This window comes from Manis pentadactyla, chromosome 1 (genome assembly GCF_030020395.1).
Source record: "Manis pentadactyla isolate mManPen7 chromosome 1, mManPen7.hap1, whole genome shotgun sequence".
Classification (NCBI taxonomy): domain Eukaryota; kingdom Metazoa; phylum Chordata; class Mammalia; order Pholidota; family Manidae; genus Manis; species Manis pentadactyla.
Genome location: NC_080019.1, coordinates 23325730 through 23343001, shown reverse-complemented (window position 1 = coordinate 23343001; position 17272 = coordinate 23325730). Strand labels below are relative to the sequence as shown.

The following is a 17272-nucleotide window of genomic DNA, read 5'->3' as shown; positions in this document are numbered from 1 at the left end:
ACCTGGTCTTGTTTGTTGTCTTCGGGGAAAATCTTTCAGATTTTTACCATTGATTATTATCTTATCTGTGGGTTTGTCATGTATGCCCTTTATTCAGTTGAGATATGTTCCCTTTTATACACACTGTGCTGAGAATTTTTGTCATAAGTAGATGTAGAATTTTGCAAATGCTTTTTTGCATCCACTGAAATAAGGTGATTTTTATCCTTCATTTTGTTAATGTATATATCATGTGATTGATTAGTGGACATTGAACCATCCTTACACCTCTGGAATAAATCCCACGTGGTATATGACCTTTTAATGTATTGTTCAGTTTGCTAATATTTTGTTGAGAATTTTTGCATCGGTGTTCATCACAGATGTTGGCCTATCACTTTACTTTTTGTAGTGTCTTTGTCTTGTTGGGGTATCAGGGTAATGCTGGCCTCATAGAATGAATTTGGAACCATTCCTTCCTCTCCAGTTTTGTGGAATCCCTTGAAAAGGAAAGGTATTAACACTTTTTTAAATGTTTGCTAGAATTTGTGAAGCCATCTGATCTGGTACTTTTATTTGTTGGGAGTTTTATGATTACTAACTCAAATTCATTACTAGTAATAGGTCTGATCATATTTTCTATTTCTTCTACATTCAGTTTGGAAGAGTATATGTTTCTAGGAGTTTATTTCTTCCAGGTTGTCCAATTTGTTGGCATATAATTGTTTGCAGTAGTGTTTTATAGTCCTTTGTATTTCTGAGGTGTTGATTGTAATTTCTCTTCCATTTTTATTGTATTTGGTTGCTCTCTCATTTTTTTTTCTTGAAAAGTCTGGCTAAAGGTTTATCCATTTTGTTTCTCTTTTATAAAGAACCATTTCTTAGTTCACTGATCTTTTCTTCTTTTTTCTTTAAGTCTTTATTTCATTTATTTCCACTGTGATCTTTATTATTTCCTTCCTTCTACTAACTTTGGGCTTTATTTGTTCTTTTTCTAGTTCCTTTGGGCTTAGATTGTTTGAGATATTTCTTGTTTCTTGAGCAGGCCTCTGTTGCTATATGCTTCCCTCTTAGAATTGCCTTTGCTGCATCCCAAATATTTTGACCAATTGTCTATTTTCCCTCCAAGTATTTTTTAACACACTGGTTGTTCAACAGTATGCTATTTAGCTTCCATGCATTTTGAGTTTTTTCCAGGTTTTTTCTTGTAACTAATTTCCAGTTTTCATACTATTGTGGTCAGAAAAGATGCTTGGTACAATTTCAGTCTCCTTAAATTTATTGAGATTTGTTTTGTGGTCTAACATGTGACTTATCCTGAAGAATGTTCCATGTGCCTTTAAAAAAATGTGCATTTTGCTGTTTTAGGATGTAATGTTTTGTATATATCTGTTAAGTTCACCTGGTCTGATGTATTGCTCAAAGCCACTGTTTCCTTATTGATTTCCTGTCTGGATGATCCATCCATTGATGTAACTGGGGTATTAAAGTCTCCTACCTTTATTATATTATTGTCAATTTCTCCCTTTATGTCTGTTAATATTTGCTTTATATATTTAGGTGCTCCTCTGTCGGGCATGTAGGTATTTACAACTGTTTTATCTTCTTGCTGCATTGAGCCCTTAATCATTATGTAGTGTCCTAATTTGTCTCTTGTTACAGTCTTTGTTTTAAAGTCTGTTTTGTCTGATATAAGTACTGCTATTCCAGCTTTTTGTTTTTTTTATCCATTTGCATGGAATGTCTTTTTCTATTCCATCAGTTTAAGTCTGTATGTCCCTTTAGGTTTGAAGTGAGTCTCAGAGTCTTATATATAGGCAGCATATAGATACATAGGTATGTATGTATTGCCATTTTGTTAATTGTTTTGTGGTTAGTCATTCATCTGTGTTTCTTTTGTTCTCTTGTGATTCAATGACCTTCTTTAGTATTATGTTTGGATTGCTGTCTCATTTTTTGTGTACCTATTATGGGTTTATGGTTACAATGAAGTTTTCACGTATAATCCCCGATGCATATAGCAATCTATTTTAGGGTGATGCTTAAAGTTGGTGCTTAAGTACAAACACATTCTAAAAGCACTACATCCCCCCATTTTATGTACTTAATATCATATTTTACATCTTTTTATTTTTTATATCCCTTAACTAATTATTATAAATATACTTTGTCCTTTAACCTTCATACTAACTTATAAGTAGTTGATATGCTGCCTTACTGTATGTTTGCTTTTGCCAGTGAGATTTTTTTTCCTTTCATAATTTTCTTTCTTCTAGTTGTGGCCTTTTCTTTTCCACTTAAAGAAGTTCCTTTAACATTCATTGCAATGCTGTTTTAGTGGTGATTAATTCCTTTAACTTTTGTTCATCTGGGAAACTGTTTATCTCCTCCTATTCTGAACGATAACCTTACCAGGTAGCTTGTTCTTGGGTGCAGATTTTTTCCTTTCAGTACTTTGAATATATCATGCCACTCCCTCTGGCCTGTAAAGTTTCTGTAGGAAAATCAGCGGATAGTCTTATGGGGATTCCCTTGGACATAACTAGTTGCTTTTCTCTTGCTGCTCTTAAGATTGTCTTTATTTTCATTTTTGATAATTTAACTATTGTCTTTCATGGAGTGGATCCTCTTGTGTTCACTGTATTTGCGGCTCTGTGTGCCTCCAGCACCTGGGTGTCTGCTTCCTTCTCAGGGAGTCGTCAGCTACTATTTATTCATGGAAGTTTTTTTCTCTCTCTCCTACTTCTGGGATTCTATAATGTGGATGCTAGTATACTTGTTGTTGTCCCAGTGGTCCTTTAACCTATCCCCATTTTAAATACTCCTTTTTTGTTTTGCTGTTCAGCTTGGATGGTTACTCCTACGCTGTCTTCCAGATCACTGATCTGTTCTTTGGCATCCTCCAATCTGTGGGTTCCCTCTATTGTAGTTTTCATTTCAGTTATTGTATTCTTCAGCTCTGATGGGTTCTTTTTTTAATATTTTTCTATTTCCTTGTTGAAGTTCCTACGATGTCATCATTCTTCTCCCAAGTTCAGTGAGCATCTTTAGGACCATTACTTTGAGCTCCTTATCAGGTAGATTGCTTATCTCAGTTCCATTTAGTCCCTTTTCTGGAGTTTTGTCTTGTTCTTTTGTTTGGAATGTAGTCCTCTACCTCTTAATTTTGCCTGACTCTCTGTGTTTGTTTCTTGTATTAGTTAGGTCAGCTATGTCTCCTGGTCTTGAAGGAGTAGCCTTATGTAAAAGGCATCCTGTGCTGCCCAGAAGCACAACTCCCTCTGGTCACTAGAATCAGGCCCTCCAGGGTTGTCCCCTGTGTGGGCTGCATGCTCCCTCCTGTTGTGACTGGGCCACAGCTGTCGCAGTAGTCAGGGCTGGCACCTGGCACAGCTTGCTGCAAGGTCAGGCTGCAACTCTTGGAAGCAGGTGGGGGTGGGGGTGGGGAGGGGGAGGGGAAGGGAGATCAGCTGTGTGGGGAGTGGGCAGGCCTGGACCCAGCCAAGGCCAGCTGCCAGGTGTGGCAAGACAGGAGCCGCTCTGGGGAGGACCAGCCCCAGCTGAGGCCACCCACTGGGTTTAGTGGGGCAGGAACCACTTTGGATGCAGGAACCACTTTTGGAGCAGGTTGGACGGGGTGAGTCTGCAGGTAACCCTGGGGCAGGGCAGTCATTGCTGGCAAGGTAGATGGAGAGTGGGAGGCCCACCAGCCAGCAAGACAGAAGGAGAGTAAGAAAAATGGCACCTGCCAGCACTTCCATATCCAGAGAAAGTTCTTACAGATCCCTACTCCTCTGGCACATGCCCTAATATTAGTCAGTAAATATTCATGTATGGCCCAGGTGCTTTCCAAACTGCTGCCTCTGTGCTGGGTCTCAGAGTGAGTGAAATTGCACACTCACCCTTTAAGAATGAAGACCCGGTTTCCAGTAGCCCCGTGGCTCTCCAGAGTGAAGCCCTGCTGATTCTCGTCTCCCCGCCCCAGGGCGGGGTGTGAGGTCTGAGCCCCTCACCCTTCAGGGAGGACCCCCACACACCTGTGATAGCCCGCCCACTTGGGGTCACCACACCGGCTGCGGGGCCTCTCCCCCAGCTTCCCTTCTGCCCCTCCTGCCCATCGCAGTGTGACTTTAAAAAAGTATCTCTGGCCGTGAAGAGCTGTTCTGCCAGCTTCTGGCTATTCTCAGAGAGCTCTGTCCTGTGTGTAGTTGTGGTTTTGGTGTGTCTGTGAGATGAGATAAGCTCTGGATCCTGATCCTTTCCCCCCAACAATGTGTTAATTTTTATAATTAGAAGCAATACTTTAAAGTCTTATTATAAGAAAAATAAGTATATATCAGGGAAAGGGGGTGAAGAACTTCAGACTCGCCTATAGCAGCCCTGAGTATAACCTGCATTACAGATCATTCTGTTCTCCATTCCTGTGCTGCTGCCTGTTGAGGGCAGGAAAGGTTCCATATCCAGAGAAAGCACCTCACTCATTGCCAGACTGAGTTACTGTTTAGAGAATTGAGTCGGAGGCATGTATGTTGAGCATTTCGCTAAGAGCAGGGACAGGTTTTCCCTAAGCAGCCGGGCTGTGCCGTGGTCCCCAGAGGGGTGCCCCACAGGGAGCCCCTGGAAGAACCCACCAGAGACGCCTCTCAGCCAGTTGCTCTGGGGTTCTCACAGCTGAGCCAAATGCGTAGCCATGATGAATATTTGGCGTTTGTTTCCATCCAAACTGCGGGAAGCTTTGAGCCCTGCTGAGACTCTGAGCACCTTCTCTTTAATTTACTTTGCTGTGTGTGCTAATTATCGATGAGCTGGTTTTCGGGGAGGAGTGACTGCCGCTGGCTGGTCCCTTCCCAGCCACCGTGGTCGTAGGGGGCGCTCAGTGCTCGGTGCTGACCCAGCCCGAGGTGAAGGAGGGACTGCGGGAGGCCAACAGAGGAGCCCCCGCGTCCAGTTTACACTGGAAATCAAGGGGATTGAGGAAAAGTACCCTAGAAAATGCCTTCGTTAAAAATGTATTTTTCTCCAACTTTGATAAGTTTAGGGATTTGTTATTTTCTAAGTAGGAAAATACACACACCATTAACTGTTAATCACCCTAGCCAGAACTGGGTCTAGCTCAGCCTGTAGGGGATAAATATGGTAGGCCAGGGGCCCCTGAAGATGATAATTTATGTTTTATTTTTCATTTTGTAACTTTATTACAGGCCACTTTCTCTCTCCCCCACCCCAAAATCATTATTCCCAAGCAGGCTGAGTTTTCTGGCCTTCATCCACGTACACTGGTTTCCTCCTACAGCCTGTGTGGCCCCATCCTTCAACAAAATGTCACCTCGAAATTAATTCAGTGGATGTGAGACAGAGCCGTCCCTGGCCTGGCCCTGCGGCTGCCGTCAACAGGGGGCCTGTGAGGAGTCACGTCTCCCCCTTTCCCCGACCCTCCCTGCCCTGCGGTGTGAGTCAGCAAGTAGGAAGGACGGCCATGTCTGCGGCCCGGTCTCATGCTCTGTTCCGAGGGAGCCGCGCAACCCGGGGGTTTCCACGTACGTCTGCATGCTCTCTAGAGCAGCTGCGTTCCCGGATGCCTCAGGAGGGGGCCCCCTAGACCCACACCCTTGGAACTCCCTGAGCCCACTGCCCTCAGCCTGCTCCGTGCAGCCCAGCACTGGCAGGTGCAGCTGCTGAAATGGCTGACACCTCGCTTCTCTGCCCCTTCTCCCCCACCTCGGACCTGCAGGTGTTGGAGGAACTGTGGAGGAGTCAAGGGAAGACCCCAGCACAGATTGTTTCAGAACGGAAGCTTGAACTGATGCAGGATCGAGAGGCCCTGGAACGGCTTTGCCAGGCCACGATGGAGGGACATCCTCAAGTGGTAATTATCACCCCCAGGAGAAGGGGGCTCCCTGTGCAGCCAGAGCGAGGGTCCACCCTCCTAGCCAGCCGAGGGCAGGGCAGCCTGTAGGGCCAGCCGGGGACACTGCCGAGAGCCGCTCACCTGCCTGCTCCCTATTGCAGCCGAACGGCGGGTCCTAAAAATGGCTGGCCCCATCTCATCAGTAATCCCTGCTTTTGTCAGTTTCTAGCTGAAATCAAGAGATGAAATTAGGTGAATACTGGCAAAATACGTTTTCTGTAAGGAAAATCTACCCATGCAGTTTAATTTTGAGGAGTTTCAGTTGAAAGGGGTGTGAGCAAGCTTACTAGATCCAAGTGTTGGCCTCCCAGGCATGCCCTCACTGGGTTGGCATTTTGAAACTGTTGTGACTAGCCCTGCTTTATCAGGAGACCTCTCTCAGTAGTACACCCACAGGCATGACTGCAGGGCAGGGGAAAAAGATAGAGAAACACTTTAGGTTCGTGTCTTTAGGAGATGGGGAGAAAGGCAGAAAGGAAAATGACTTGTAAATTACAGAAAAAATCCTTGACAGGAGCATAGAGCTGAAAACACCAAGTCACTTTGTGTTGTGAGCATAGAACAAAACAGAAAGGCTCCAGTGAGTAGCATCCCCCCCGCACCCCAAGTCTAATCATACTGTCTAGAGATGCATTTCAGTGGGGGAAAAAATTGCTGGCATCTCTTTTCAGAATCATCCCCAACCACCCATCAGCTTGCCAGGGACACTAGCAGCTTGCAAAGAGCTCTTGATAAGGAAAACGAACTTGCGCTGGGCTCGCGGTCCCCGCCCTCCGCCGCACAGGGGTGCCCGATCAAGACACGCTTTCTGGCTCGCTCTGAGGCGCCCAGTGCAGATACCCGCTGACGCTGTTACCACTCAAGATGCTGCAGAGCGGGAGGTCGGGACAGGGGGCCCTGACAGTGCCTGTTTGATAGGAACCGAGCGTCTCCTGCCCACGCAATGCGTCCCCCCACCCGGATGCTCTGGGAGAGCTGCCATTCTGTGGATCTGTTTTCTAATAGACGGACCGTCTGGCAGGGAGTGGGTGGAGGGCGAGGGCGAGGCCGTGCACATCGGTGCCCACGGCACCCCACTGGAGGGTTCGCGGGTGCCCCACTCCTGGAGATGACTGCCTTGGAGAGGTCAGCCCTCGCGAGGCTCGGGGCAGCTCCCCGTCCTGGGGTCCCTGGTGCCCGGAGGAGGGTGCCCTCGGCCCTGCGCGCCGACCTCTCGCTGCAGGCGGTCGCCACGAGGGACTTCGTGTGCATGTCAGTCACAAGGCAGAGTGGCAAACAGCTTGACGAGGCCCTGGACACCCCCTCAGAGGTTCACTCTCCCTTTTCCTTTTCTCTCTAATACTAAAAATGCAAACTGAATTTGTTTCAGTAAATGTAAACCTTAATTTAGGATTTTTAGGTATGAGTATTTTCTCCTCTAAAACAATTTCCAACTTTAAAGGTAATGGATGTGAAGAAGGGAAACCCCAAAGCTATAAATAAGCTGATTGGGTTGGTCCGAAGAGCGACTCTCAGCCGAGCAGACCCGACCGAGGTAAAGGAGATCCTGGAGAAGCAGCTGTCGCCGTGAGACGCTTCCCGCCCGGCCTCAGGGAGACCAGCACGGCGGGACAGACCCGCAGCCTGGGGCCCCGACGCCCTGTGCTCGCATGCCGCCCGCCTGCTCCCCGGCCCAAGGGGCCAGCAGCGGCCTCACCCGTTTGCTGCCTTGGTGTCAAAATGGTCCCCATAATCCCGAACTAAATGACCCACTTCTAAACACTGTTACCATTCTAAAATAAGTCCTTTAACAAATATTTCTGGGCATGGCCTATGGGCCAGGCAGGCATTGTTCTAAGTGTTGGGATTTGCAGCAATCAAGAGAGTGATGTGGAGGCCGTAGTTAAGCCTAAAAATAGATTGTGATGAAAACGCAGCAAAATAGATGACACGGCCCAAACAGCGCTTGTTCAGGCCCCGTGAGTGGGGAAGGACATCAGTCTTCTGTATTAGATTCGCTCACCCCGAGTAAAAGTGATGCTGCCTGTTCAGTTCTGGGGATCCCAGAAGGCACGGCCTGAGAACAATTTTTTTTTTTCCTGGTAAAACAGACGACAGACATTTTCAAATAAATTTAATGAATAAAATATATACTGAAATATCACATACAAAATTAACTTACACTTCAAAGATTGTGCAGTTGACAACTTCCCCCACCCCCAATCCTCAGACCATAAAAAGGTTTTTAAAAAACTATAATATTAAGTTGATCTGTTTTGCCTGGCAAGAATGATTATAAACTAGTAAGTACATCAACTTGACCTTTAACAGTAACTGTGGTGTAGTTAACGGTAGTGGCACACAGGCTGGGCTGCCTTCACACCATTCTCCTGACAGTAACACTAGTTCCTTCACCCGGAAGTGCCCCTTTGTTCACTGTATGCCCCTGTTACCTCTGACTCGGTATGCTCAAAGACCCGTTTTGCAAATGCTGATTTTTAAAAGTACATGCCCAACTGTTACATAAGTAACAGAACAAAATCCTTGGAGGCCCTGATTATACCAAGTTCATGAGCCTACTTAGACGTGTACAAGCACTTCCATCATGAACGGAGCCCCAGAACACTAGACTGCCCCCCACCAGTACAGCAGCGAGTGGGTCCTGGGTCGCAGTGCCTCCCTCCCAAGGTCCCTAAGAGCAGCGACAGAGATGTGCCTCTGACTCAGCCAAAACGGGCAGAAAGGAAACCACTTGGGTGGTTTATTTCAGACAAGCATGAAGAGAATGTTTCTAAAAAAGACTTTTTAAAAGAGTGACTTAGAGTTTAAGTGAATATGTTACGTCACCCAGATAGCCATGTGCCCGTGATGCATTCCGTTGCCAGACTGAATACTACTGGGCCCAAGAGTAAAACCTTTTCTCCTTCAACAGAAAAAGAGTCCGTTCTCTCTCCTTGCTCCAAAGGTCTCTGAATTACAAACGGACAAAGGCAGTTTGAGATTAGATCTGGCAGGATCATTATTTTGTAAGAAATAATATGGTTCAGTTTTGTCTTACAAACTCCATTTTCACCAAAAGTCTGACTTCTTGGTCATCAAACTTTATAGAAAGCACTGGAGGATCTTTGCAGACCTTTTCAATCAAGGGCTTACTTACATGGTGGTGGGAGGTTGGGGCAGCCTGATGACAGTTTACCAAGACTTGTCAAGTGCAAACTATTACAGACTGATGGTTTCCAAAGGAAAATGCCCTTGTTAAAACACTGGGTCCTTACAATGCCAACCGTCACCCAGCTCTGAGAATTGCCCATGTCTTGAATGCCCACTTCTGAAACCTTGAAAATCAGACTGTTATCATTGTTATAAAAGCTAATAAAAACACAGCTATCTTACTTGGGACCTGACTAGATATTCAAAAGGTATGTTTACATATATAAATATAGTGTAACAAATTCACAAAGTATGGCTTTGCTCCTCAGTGGGCTTCAAGTACAGTTTTATATTTTTGCATGCATGTGAATATGACCTGGGTCTTTGTTTGCTATTCAGGGGGAAATCTCATTAAAATGTATGAGTTGGTGCTATAGGTGAAGCCATTCCCATCTGTCCTCCCACACACACCTATAGGCTGGGAATGGAATGTGTGGGAAAACTGGCCCTTCCCCAGGCTGGCCTGAATGAGCGCTACCTGGTCAGACCCAAACCATGTGCTTAGTGGCTTCAGGAAGTTGGCTGGCTGGTTCGTTCTGGTGAAGGGTGGGCAGCACTCGACACAGAGTAAGTTATTTAATAAAAGTTCATTACATTTATAAAACAAAAGAAATGGGCAGCCATCTGTGAACCCCTTTGTAAGAGGCATTGGTGCTGCCAACTACTAAGCTTTAAATTCTGGGTATCTGGGTCTAGGAGGGAGCTTCTTGACTGTCCAGTTTTATGCACCAAGGTGAATCTGTATTCCTATCTTTCAAGGTCTGGATGGCCCAGGAAAACAAACTTCGATCATTATTGACAGCAGGTTAAGGGTATTTTAGCTGAGTTCCCACTTCTTTCTTGTAATTACTGCTAATCTGGAAAGCGGCTATGAAATTTTTGAATTGGTTGGGTGATTCAATATATAGCTTATGGCCATGACCCACACAATTTGTATTTTTCTCTTGAACTAGCTGCATCATTTCAAGGATTCCACATGATGACTATCTGAAAACAAATCAAAATGAAACACCAGTTGTACCTGAAAGGCCATGTTTTTATACCCATTACCAAAAGCGTATGGAAGTGGCTGCCATGCCTCTTCAGCAGATTTTAGACAAATGTTCCGTGGATTATCTGTGACCGGAGCTGACCCTAGGGTGTGGGATGGAAGGCATCTGATGGAAATTCCCTCTCTTCCAGGGCAAAAAAAAAGCCTTGTTATAGGTGGTCCTTTTGTAGACTTGTCCCAATAAAAAGTCAGCTGATATACTAAGAGCACAGATTTGTGCAGCCTCGGCTCCATGAAAGTTATAATCTCCATGGAAAGAGCTTCCATCCCTCTTGTCAGGTTCTGAAATGACACAGTGACCTAAGCTTCCCCGAAGAGGCCTGAAGTACATAGAGCTCATGCCAGCAAGGTCCACTGGTGTGTTACTTGTGTGGGTGACAGCGAGTGAGTTTACTCACATGTTGTTAAGACAGGAACAAAACTCACAAGGACGTGATAGGATGGAAGGGTCAGTCCCAAAATCATAATCGATTTTGGATTCTAAGCACAGAGGCCAAAGGACTGAAGGCACCCGTACCACCTCGTCCCTGTCCCTCCCACCAGAAATCTTTCACTAAAGCCCTGGTTATCCAGTTAATGAGCTGCCAGGATAATCTGTCCTCCAAAACAAGTCATGGCCTAATAAATGCCTGAACATAGGATTTACTGAGGCAAAATGATCCCTAAAACAATTCTTACATCTTCTGGGAGTTTTTTCTAATGCATTAAGTTTATGATGGTCATTCAAAAAGGAAAAAAAAAATTATCTCCATTGTCTTAAAATGTTTTCTCAATGAAGTGATTTAAGAATGGAGTGTAAACTTGACAGTGTTCTGTTTTAAGCTGTTATTTGATGGAGAATCAGTTGTGTGATTTACAGACTGATCCCTGAAGTGAGAAGGGGCCTGCGAGTATCTTCTTAATGACTTAATGCCGATGCGGCCTCAGCTGCCAGAGGGCCGGCTGCCTCCAGGAAGAGCCCACTCTGCAGAGCTGGCCGAGAGGCCCAGCGGGCCACAAATCACACTGGCCTGGGCCAGGGACTTGAAGTCACACGTGCAGTAATCACTGTCCTGCAGTAAAGTATTTCATAAAAACTACAAGCATGACAGCCATTTCAGTAAATACAGGGCTAGCAGTTAACAATTACAATGAACTGCCCTTAAATGAGAATTGGAGTGAGCGTCTGCTGCAGATACTTAACATCACACCAGTGACACGTCCCACCCCTGTTGGGGCAGCACTTCCCTCATGAAAGCAACTGATCCAGATGCAGGATGGGCAGCCCACCCATAGACCCCAAGCTCCACACAGATCTGGAAACCAGTCTGGGACCGCTGCGCCAGGCTGATTTCAGAGACGCCAAAACTACATTCAACCCTGACTACCCCTGGCTGCCCAAACTAGACAGGCCACCCAATATTCTTGTATCCTGCTTCTAGATTCTATTCCTAAGAAGATGCTCTTGCCCCCTGATGTCTTAATGGATTGAAAGCCAACTGTATGTGAGGTAAATAAAAGCCACCTGGTGAGGGAGAGGTCCTGCTGAGGACCCGTAAGAGAACCGAACGTGCCCTGCCTCCCGTGACAGAGGCAGCATTCCCAGCCCCAGCACAGCTGAGTGCTTTCCAAAGTAATACTAAGTAACATGGGCGCAATTTCATAATTGCTCTAAATACTGGGAAAAGGAAGTATCTGTTGATAAAGCCACATCTCTAATTGGTTACTCCAGCATCTCTATTTTGTGGCTGGGAAATTGCAGTTTACCTCATGAAACTATATTTCAGGCTAAATTTAACCTGGAATCTCTTCTTAAATTTTTAAAAACATTTACTTGACCATTTCCGAAAATCAGTTTTAAATATCCCAGTGCTCTCACGTACTTTGAACCACAAAATTCACTCCATCTAGAACTTTACCTCAGACCCTGAATTATGAATTGCGGTTAATGCTGTGATGTCCCAGGAACCCCTGACTCACCTTCACTGCCCAGGATCTTAAGGCTAGACACAGGGATGCCAACCTCGAGGGTGGCATCAACAGGTTTGTGTCCCCTCTGCCTTCGGCCAAGCAGCACAGCAAGTGTGAGAGCCTGTCATGTGAAAAAGTATCCATGCTTTTGGACCACATTTTACAGTCACCAATTACCTTTAAAATTTCTCCCCCAAAACTCATTACCACAGAGATATTTCTAAGGACCTCACTGTTACTTTATGACCGGAATATTCTACTGCATTACCATGATCATTGCCCCCCAAGCAGCTCCCAGTGTCAGCCACCTTCTTACAGTACCTTCATATCTGCCTCAACAACCCTCAGTCCTCCAAAGCCCTCAGGATTGGCCTTCTGTGTACAGTGTCAGGTTTCTGCTTCACTTCCTCTGTTGGCCCACACCATTCCCTCAACCAGCCTTACCTAATGCACCTGGCTGTTTCTCCTGACCATGTGGGCTTTCTGGTTCTCCATAATGTATTTCCAGGTCAGTTTTCTGACTTCACTTTGAAAAACTCTGGACACAATACTCTGGAAGAGGGCTGCAGTGGATTGAGAAATGCAAACCAGTTGCTAATTGCAAATAGGGTTATGTGTGTTTGCTGCCAGTACCCCACCATGGGAGTAAATTTTCCTGCCACTCACCCCAGACAATGGTCATCTCCTTTGAAGTCTACTCTAGTTCCTGTTGAAAAAATAATACTAAGTGGCACTAATCAGTCTCCCCAAAGGCACCTGCCACAAGGGCTCTGTGGTCTGCAGGAAAGCAGTACAGACTCGAGAAGACCTGACGTCAGCACCAGAGAATGGAGAGCAGTGCACATCAAAGCAGAGTGCTAGAGAATAGTTTCCAGACGTGACTTTAGATTTCACATATATCTGCTAAGTCTAAACTACAAGATAAGTATTTGTGCAAAACAAATAAGATAACAAAGGACAGCTTAAATTCCATCTTTCTGTTCCTCCATTTCTTGACCTTAAGCCACCTTCTTTTCCAGTAGACTTGTGGGTTGTGCAAACTCAAGTAGGTGTCAGAAAGCCAAAAGCAGGCCAGTCTGCTGGGCCTCACACGTGCTGGCTGTTCTACCGCCACTGGGCAAACCATTTTTCAAGTCAGGCGAATTTGAAGTCAGAATTGTAGAACAAATGGGTACCTTCGGTTTCTTGCTCAGAACTGGAAATACCACGAGGCTGGCTCCTGGGAGCTTCCCAGCCCAGACCCAATCTCCTGGGGTCTCCATTCCATGGGCTGGCTTGCTGTCTCTCTCAGTACAAAGCTTCTCCAAGCAACACACAAGGGCAGCCTCTGCTCAGCAGGGTCTGCAACGTGGTTCTTTCCCTCCACTCTGCTGTACTGGAGGCCTGATTAAAATCAAACCACTTCTCCTAAGAAAGCACAACCACCAGACCTGTGGCTGCCCCAGGGCTCAGCAATCCTGCCCACAATGAGAACAGTGAGCTCCGATGTCCCTCCAAACAGGGAAGCTCATCCTTGTTACAGACTCCTCACCTGCCCAAGAAGAGGGCCGTGGAATTGGATATCCATAAATATCAGCTGTTCATGGTCTCATTTTTAGCACACAGTTATTTTATGTGTTTCCCCCTCTTGGTAATGGTTTAAGGAAAACTGTGGCTCTAAGTATAATTATGCCTCTTGGAGCAGGCTGGAAAGCAGCAGAGAGGCACTAATACATCACGTTGGGGCCTTCTAATGAACCCCATTACTCAGAAGGCAGCATTTCTGTGTGGAGTGAGTCACCAGCAGGCACTTGGCAGTGCAGGGCTCCCTGCAATGCATTTGCATTTACATCCCAGTTCCCACACTGGCTGTACAGTTCCTACTTCTCTACAACGTGCAACATATTAGAAAAAGCAGAGAATTTAAAATAATTACCAATAATCTTACAGGTTGCATTTAGTTTACCTTTATCCTTTCCCCTACTCCACATTCCCACCCTCAAAAAAACCCCATTATGACAGAGCTTCACAAATTAATCTGTTTTCCATAAAACACTTTAAAAAATAATGATGGCTATCTTCTTACATAGGTATATGGGGCCACACTTCCACCTGATCAAACTCCTAAAAACCAAAGCAGCAGTTTGCATAGGTATGTTTCATTTTGTGCAAATCTGACTAAACTAAGGCTATTTTCAGTATCTATGTAGTGATAAAGTGATTAAAGAAAAGCTCTCAAGCAACAAGATGTCCCTGCATCCCATATTCTCTCCAGCTACACCTGACATCCCAGGCAGAGAGCTGAGACCAGTGGATCTGTCTGCACCACAAGGCAAGACGTGGGTGGAATGCAAGTCTTGGAAGTAAAAGGCAAAGGGACACACGGTGTGTGCTAGTGTGATGGAGGGAAGAGGGGCTCCATCTTTATACTTCCCTTTTATAAAATGGAGAAGGTGATGGGGCAGATGCGCATTCATGTGCTGTTGAAGAGCCAGCCTCCTGATGTGGGGTACGGCCAGAACTCACCGACCCTGGTATTCGCTTAGCGTGATCTAAGCTGCAGGACGAGTGAGTCAAAGGGATGGGAGAACCACCACCAAAAAGCCTGAGGAAAAACCGAGCAAAGAAAACCTGCCCAAGGAGCAACCTGCATGTGACTCACACTCCATGCAGCATCAGGCAGGAAGACCCGGCTAGAGAGAGGGGGGCATACAGAGGGGGGCATACAGCAGCTCCCCTCCCCGCCAATCAAGTATTGTCAGGAAATATCAAAGTAGGAATTTTTGTAAGCAGCTTTGCATTGAACATTCAATCAAGACACTAAAACCTTAAAAAACAAGAACCTCTATTAAAAAAAAAAAAAAAGCTAGCAACAGGAGTCCTCAGAGTCGCCCAGGATCTTGCAGCACAGAATAGAGTGTTCCTGGGCCAAGGCGGCCAGCTCCTTCAGGAACTCCGGGAAGAGGGCGGCGGCCAGCATGGCGTTCCTCACCGGCAGGGGCAGACTCGGAGGCGGCTCGGCCACCGTGGCTCTGTGTGTCAGGAAGGGCTGAGGCACTCTTGGGGGACCATCCAAAAGGCTCTGGCCACTTCCGGTCCTGGAAGCGTCCTGATTGGGATCTGAAACCAGAAAGACGATGGTCACGGTGGCCCTCCGAGGCCCTTTGTGTCCACCTCTTAAGTGCAGTGTGGGTGTGAGGAGGGGGGCTGGGGGGGGGCCTGGTGAGGGGGGTCGGTTCCTGCAACTGACTCATGTCTGAAGACATAGCCCTCAAGCACACACCTTACTCAGCTCCACGGCACACACGGCCTCCACCATGGGGCCTGTGATATGAGAGTTTCGTCCCAAATCCTGTATAGGGAACCTCATCCCAAATCCTGCACAGGGCTATTGAAACCCTCCACGCCCAAAACACAGGGAGCAAATGAAAAAGTATCTCCTGTCGCTGCGCCCACCACGTGAAGCCCCAGCTCACATGCTGGTTATTTAGGGACATCCAGAGGCTCTACCTACTCCCCCAGCCTCCTGGTGCTGGGTGACCACCCTGCCTTCACCAGAGATGCCCTGGCCACACAGCCCAGCTGCAGCAGGCAGGTGGGGGGCACTGATGCCCTCCACGCCCTCTGCGTTCACGCTCCAGCCTAGGGCTTCCTTCTGGCTGGGGCCTCCAGCCTTTTGTGGTCAACAGAATGGAAGAGGCCTCTTCAAGGTTGGAAATAATGGAGAAGCAGCTGGGTGCTGGTAAGACGACGGAACTTCCCGCAACTGTGAGCATTAGTGGCAGAGAGTAGCTGCAAGACTCCATTTAATGAAGGTTCCAGGGGCCTCAATCTCAGTTTCTGTAACATAGTCTAATATGATGTGAGCCCAAACCTTAACATATTCAAGTGATTTGTATTTCACACCAAATCTTTTTTATTAATTAAAATGGTTCAACTTTCCTGCCTCATTATTTCCTGAGCATCTCCATCCTCCATATATTTTAATAGGAATTACTGATGCCTTTTTCTGCCCCCTACTCAAACAGTCTCATTGCTCCTTATAAATCATTATTTTCAAGCTCTTCATTATTTTGGCTGCTTTTTAGACTCCAGTCCCATTTCTCAACACCCCTCTCAGAGTGGCACTTAACTACAGTACTAAAAATTCTTGACATTTATAGTACTTTCCACATCTTAGTACTACAGTCTTTAGTGTGAAAAAAAAGTCCTCTGCTTTACTGCTTTAAATATCCTTTTAGATTAAATCTTACCACAGTTAGTGCCATAAAGAACTGGGGAAAAGCTGTGGAGAATCTGTGTGCTGCTGCCTTTCACCAGAAACTCACAACACTTCCTGACAACAGTGGGGACGAGGGCTGACAGCCCGGTGCTAGGCCGCTGGCCTGGGAGACCGCCCCTCGGCAGCCCACCCTGGCCTCCGGCCCGCAGCTCTCCAAAGGGCCCCGCAGAGCTCTCCAGGGAGGTGGGCCTGGCAGCCGGTGGGGAGCGGGACATGTGTGAGCACTAAGCCCAGACCGAGTCCTGCACTGCTCACGCCAGCTCCCCGACCTGGGATTCCCTTCCCGAGTGTCTCTGCACACCTGCATTTTACTAGCCATAAGCGGCACCTGTTTGGTTAAGAACACAGACTGCCACTTACTGGCCAAGTGACATCAGACAAATTGCTATTGCTCCTGCCCTTGAATGTCCTCATCTGTCAAAGGCACCTAGAGTCATAAGGACTGAGTCAGCACGCATGATGTGCCCAAGGGCCTCCAGGGGTCAGACATCCCAGCATCGTCAGGCTGGCCGCCCCTGACTTCACAGAGTGCTTCCTGTTCCTGCCCCTGGAAGGAACTGCTCTTCCAGCCTCTCGCCCCATTTTATTTACCAGCCGAGGCCTGAACTGCCCTTCAACCTTGTGGGGTGGTGATGCTTTTTCTCCTCTACTAGACTTTGAGATTTCTGAGGCCTGGCTCCTATACAACGTGTCCTTCTTGGCCCCACCACTCTCCTTACTCATGGCAGAAGTTAATAAACCTTTGCTGGATGAATGAGGGAAGGAACTGACCACCATCAGGTCTCCCTACACCTGGTCCTCCTGGAGCTGGTTCATATATTCCTCATCTCCATCTTTCTCTTCCAAATTCACTCTTCTTCTACCAAAAAGGGGTTTGATGCTTCATTTATCCAGCTTGATCCATGAATTCTAAGTGTTAACATTGCTAAGGCTC

General features: G+C 46.5%; 2 protein-coding genes across 14 annotated transcripts in view; one reads left to right on the top strand and one right to left on the bottom strand.

Moving 5' to 3' along the window:
• GATB (glutamyl-tRNA amidotransferase subunit B) overlaps positions 1-14356 on the top strand; it is a 93310-nt gene extending 78954 nt beyond the window's left edge. For 2 of the 9 annotated variants that reach the window (XM_057494246.1, XM_057494309.1), the window contains 2 exons: positions 5711-5845; positions 6559-7234. In XM_057494246.1, coding sequence (XP_057350229.1) covers positions 5711-5845; positions 6559-6999 — 576 coding nt within the window. In that variant the 3' untranslated portion in view covers positions 7000-7234. Of the gene's footprint in view, positions 1-5272; positions 5517-5710; positions 5846-6558; positions 7240-7328; positions 9264-14255 lie in introns of those variants that run through there. The other 7 variants (XR_008994450.1, XR_008994453.1, XR_005025300.2 and 4 more) reach the window with 7 other exon arrangements.
• Positions 7986-17272, bottom strand: part of FHIP1A (FHF complex subunit HOOK interacting protein 1A) — a 246957-nt gene continuing 237670 nt past the window's right edge. For all 5 annotated transcript variants that reach the window (XM_057494042.1, XM_057494059.1, XM_057493990.1 and 2 more), the window contains one exon: positions 7986-15176. In XM_057494042.1, the coding sequence (XP_057350025.1) occupies positions 14923-15176 (254 nt within the window). In that variant the 3' untranslated portion in view covers positions 7986-14922. The remainder of the gene's footprint in view (positions 15177-17272) is intronic.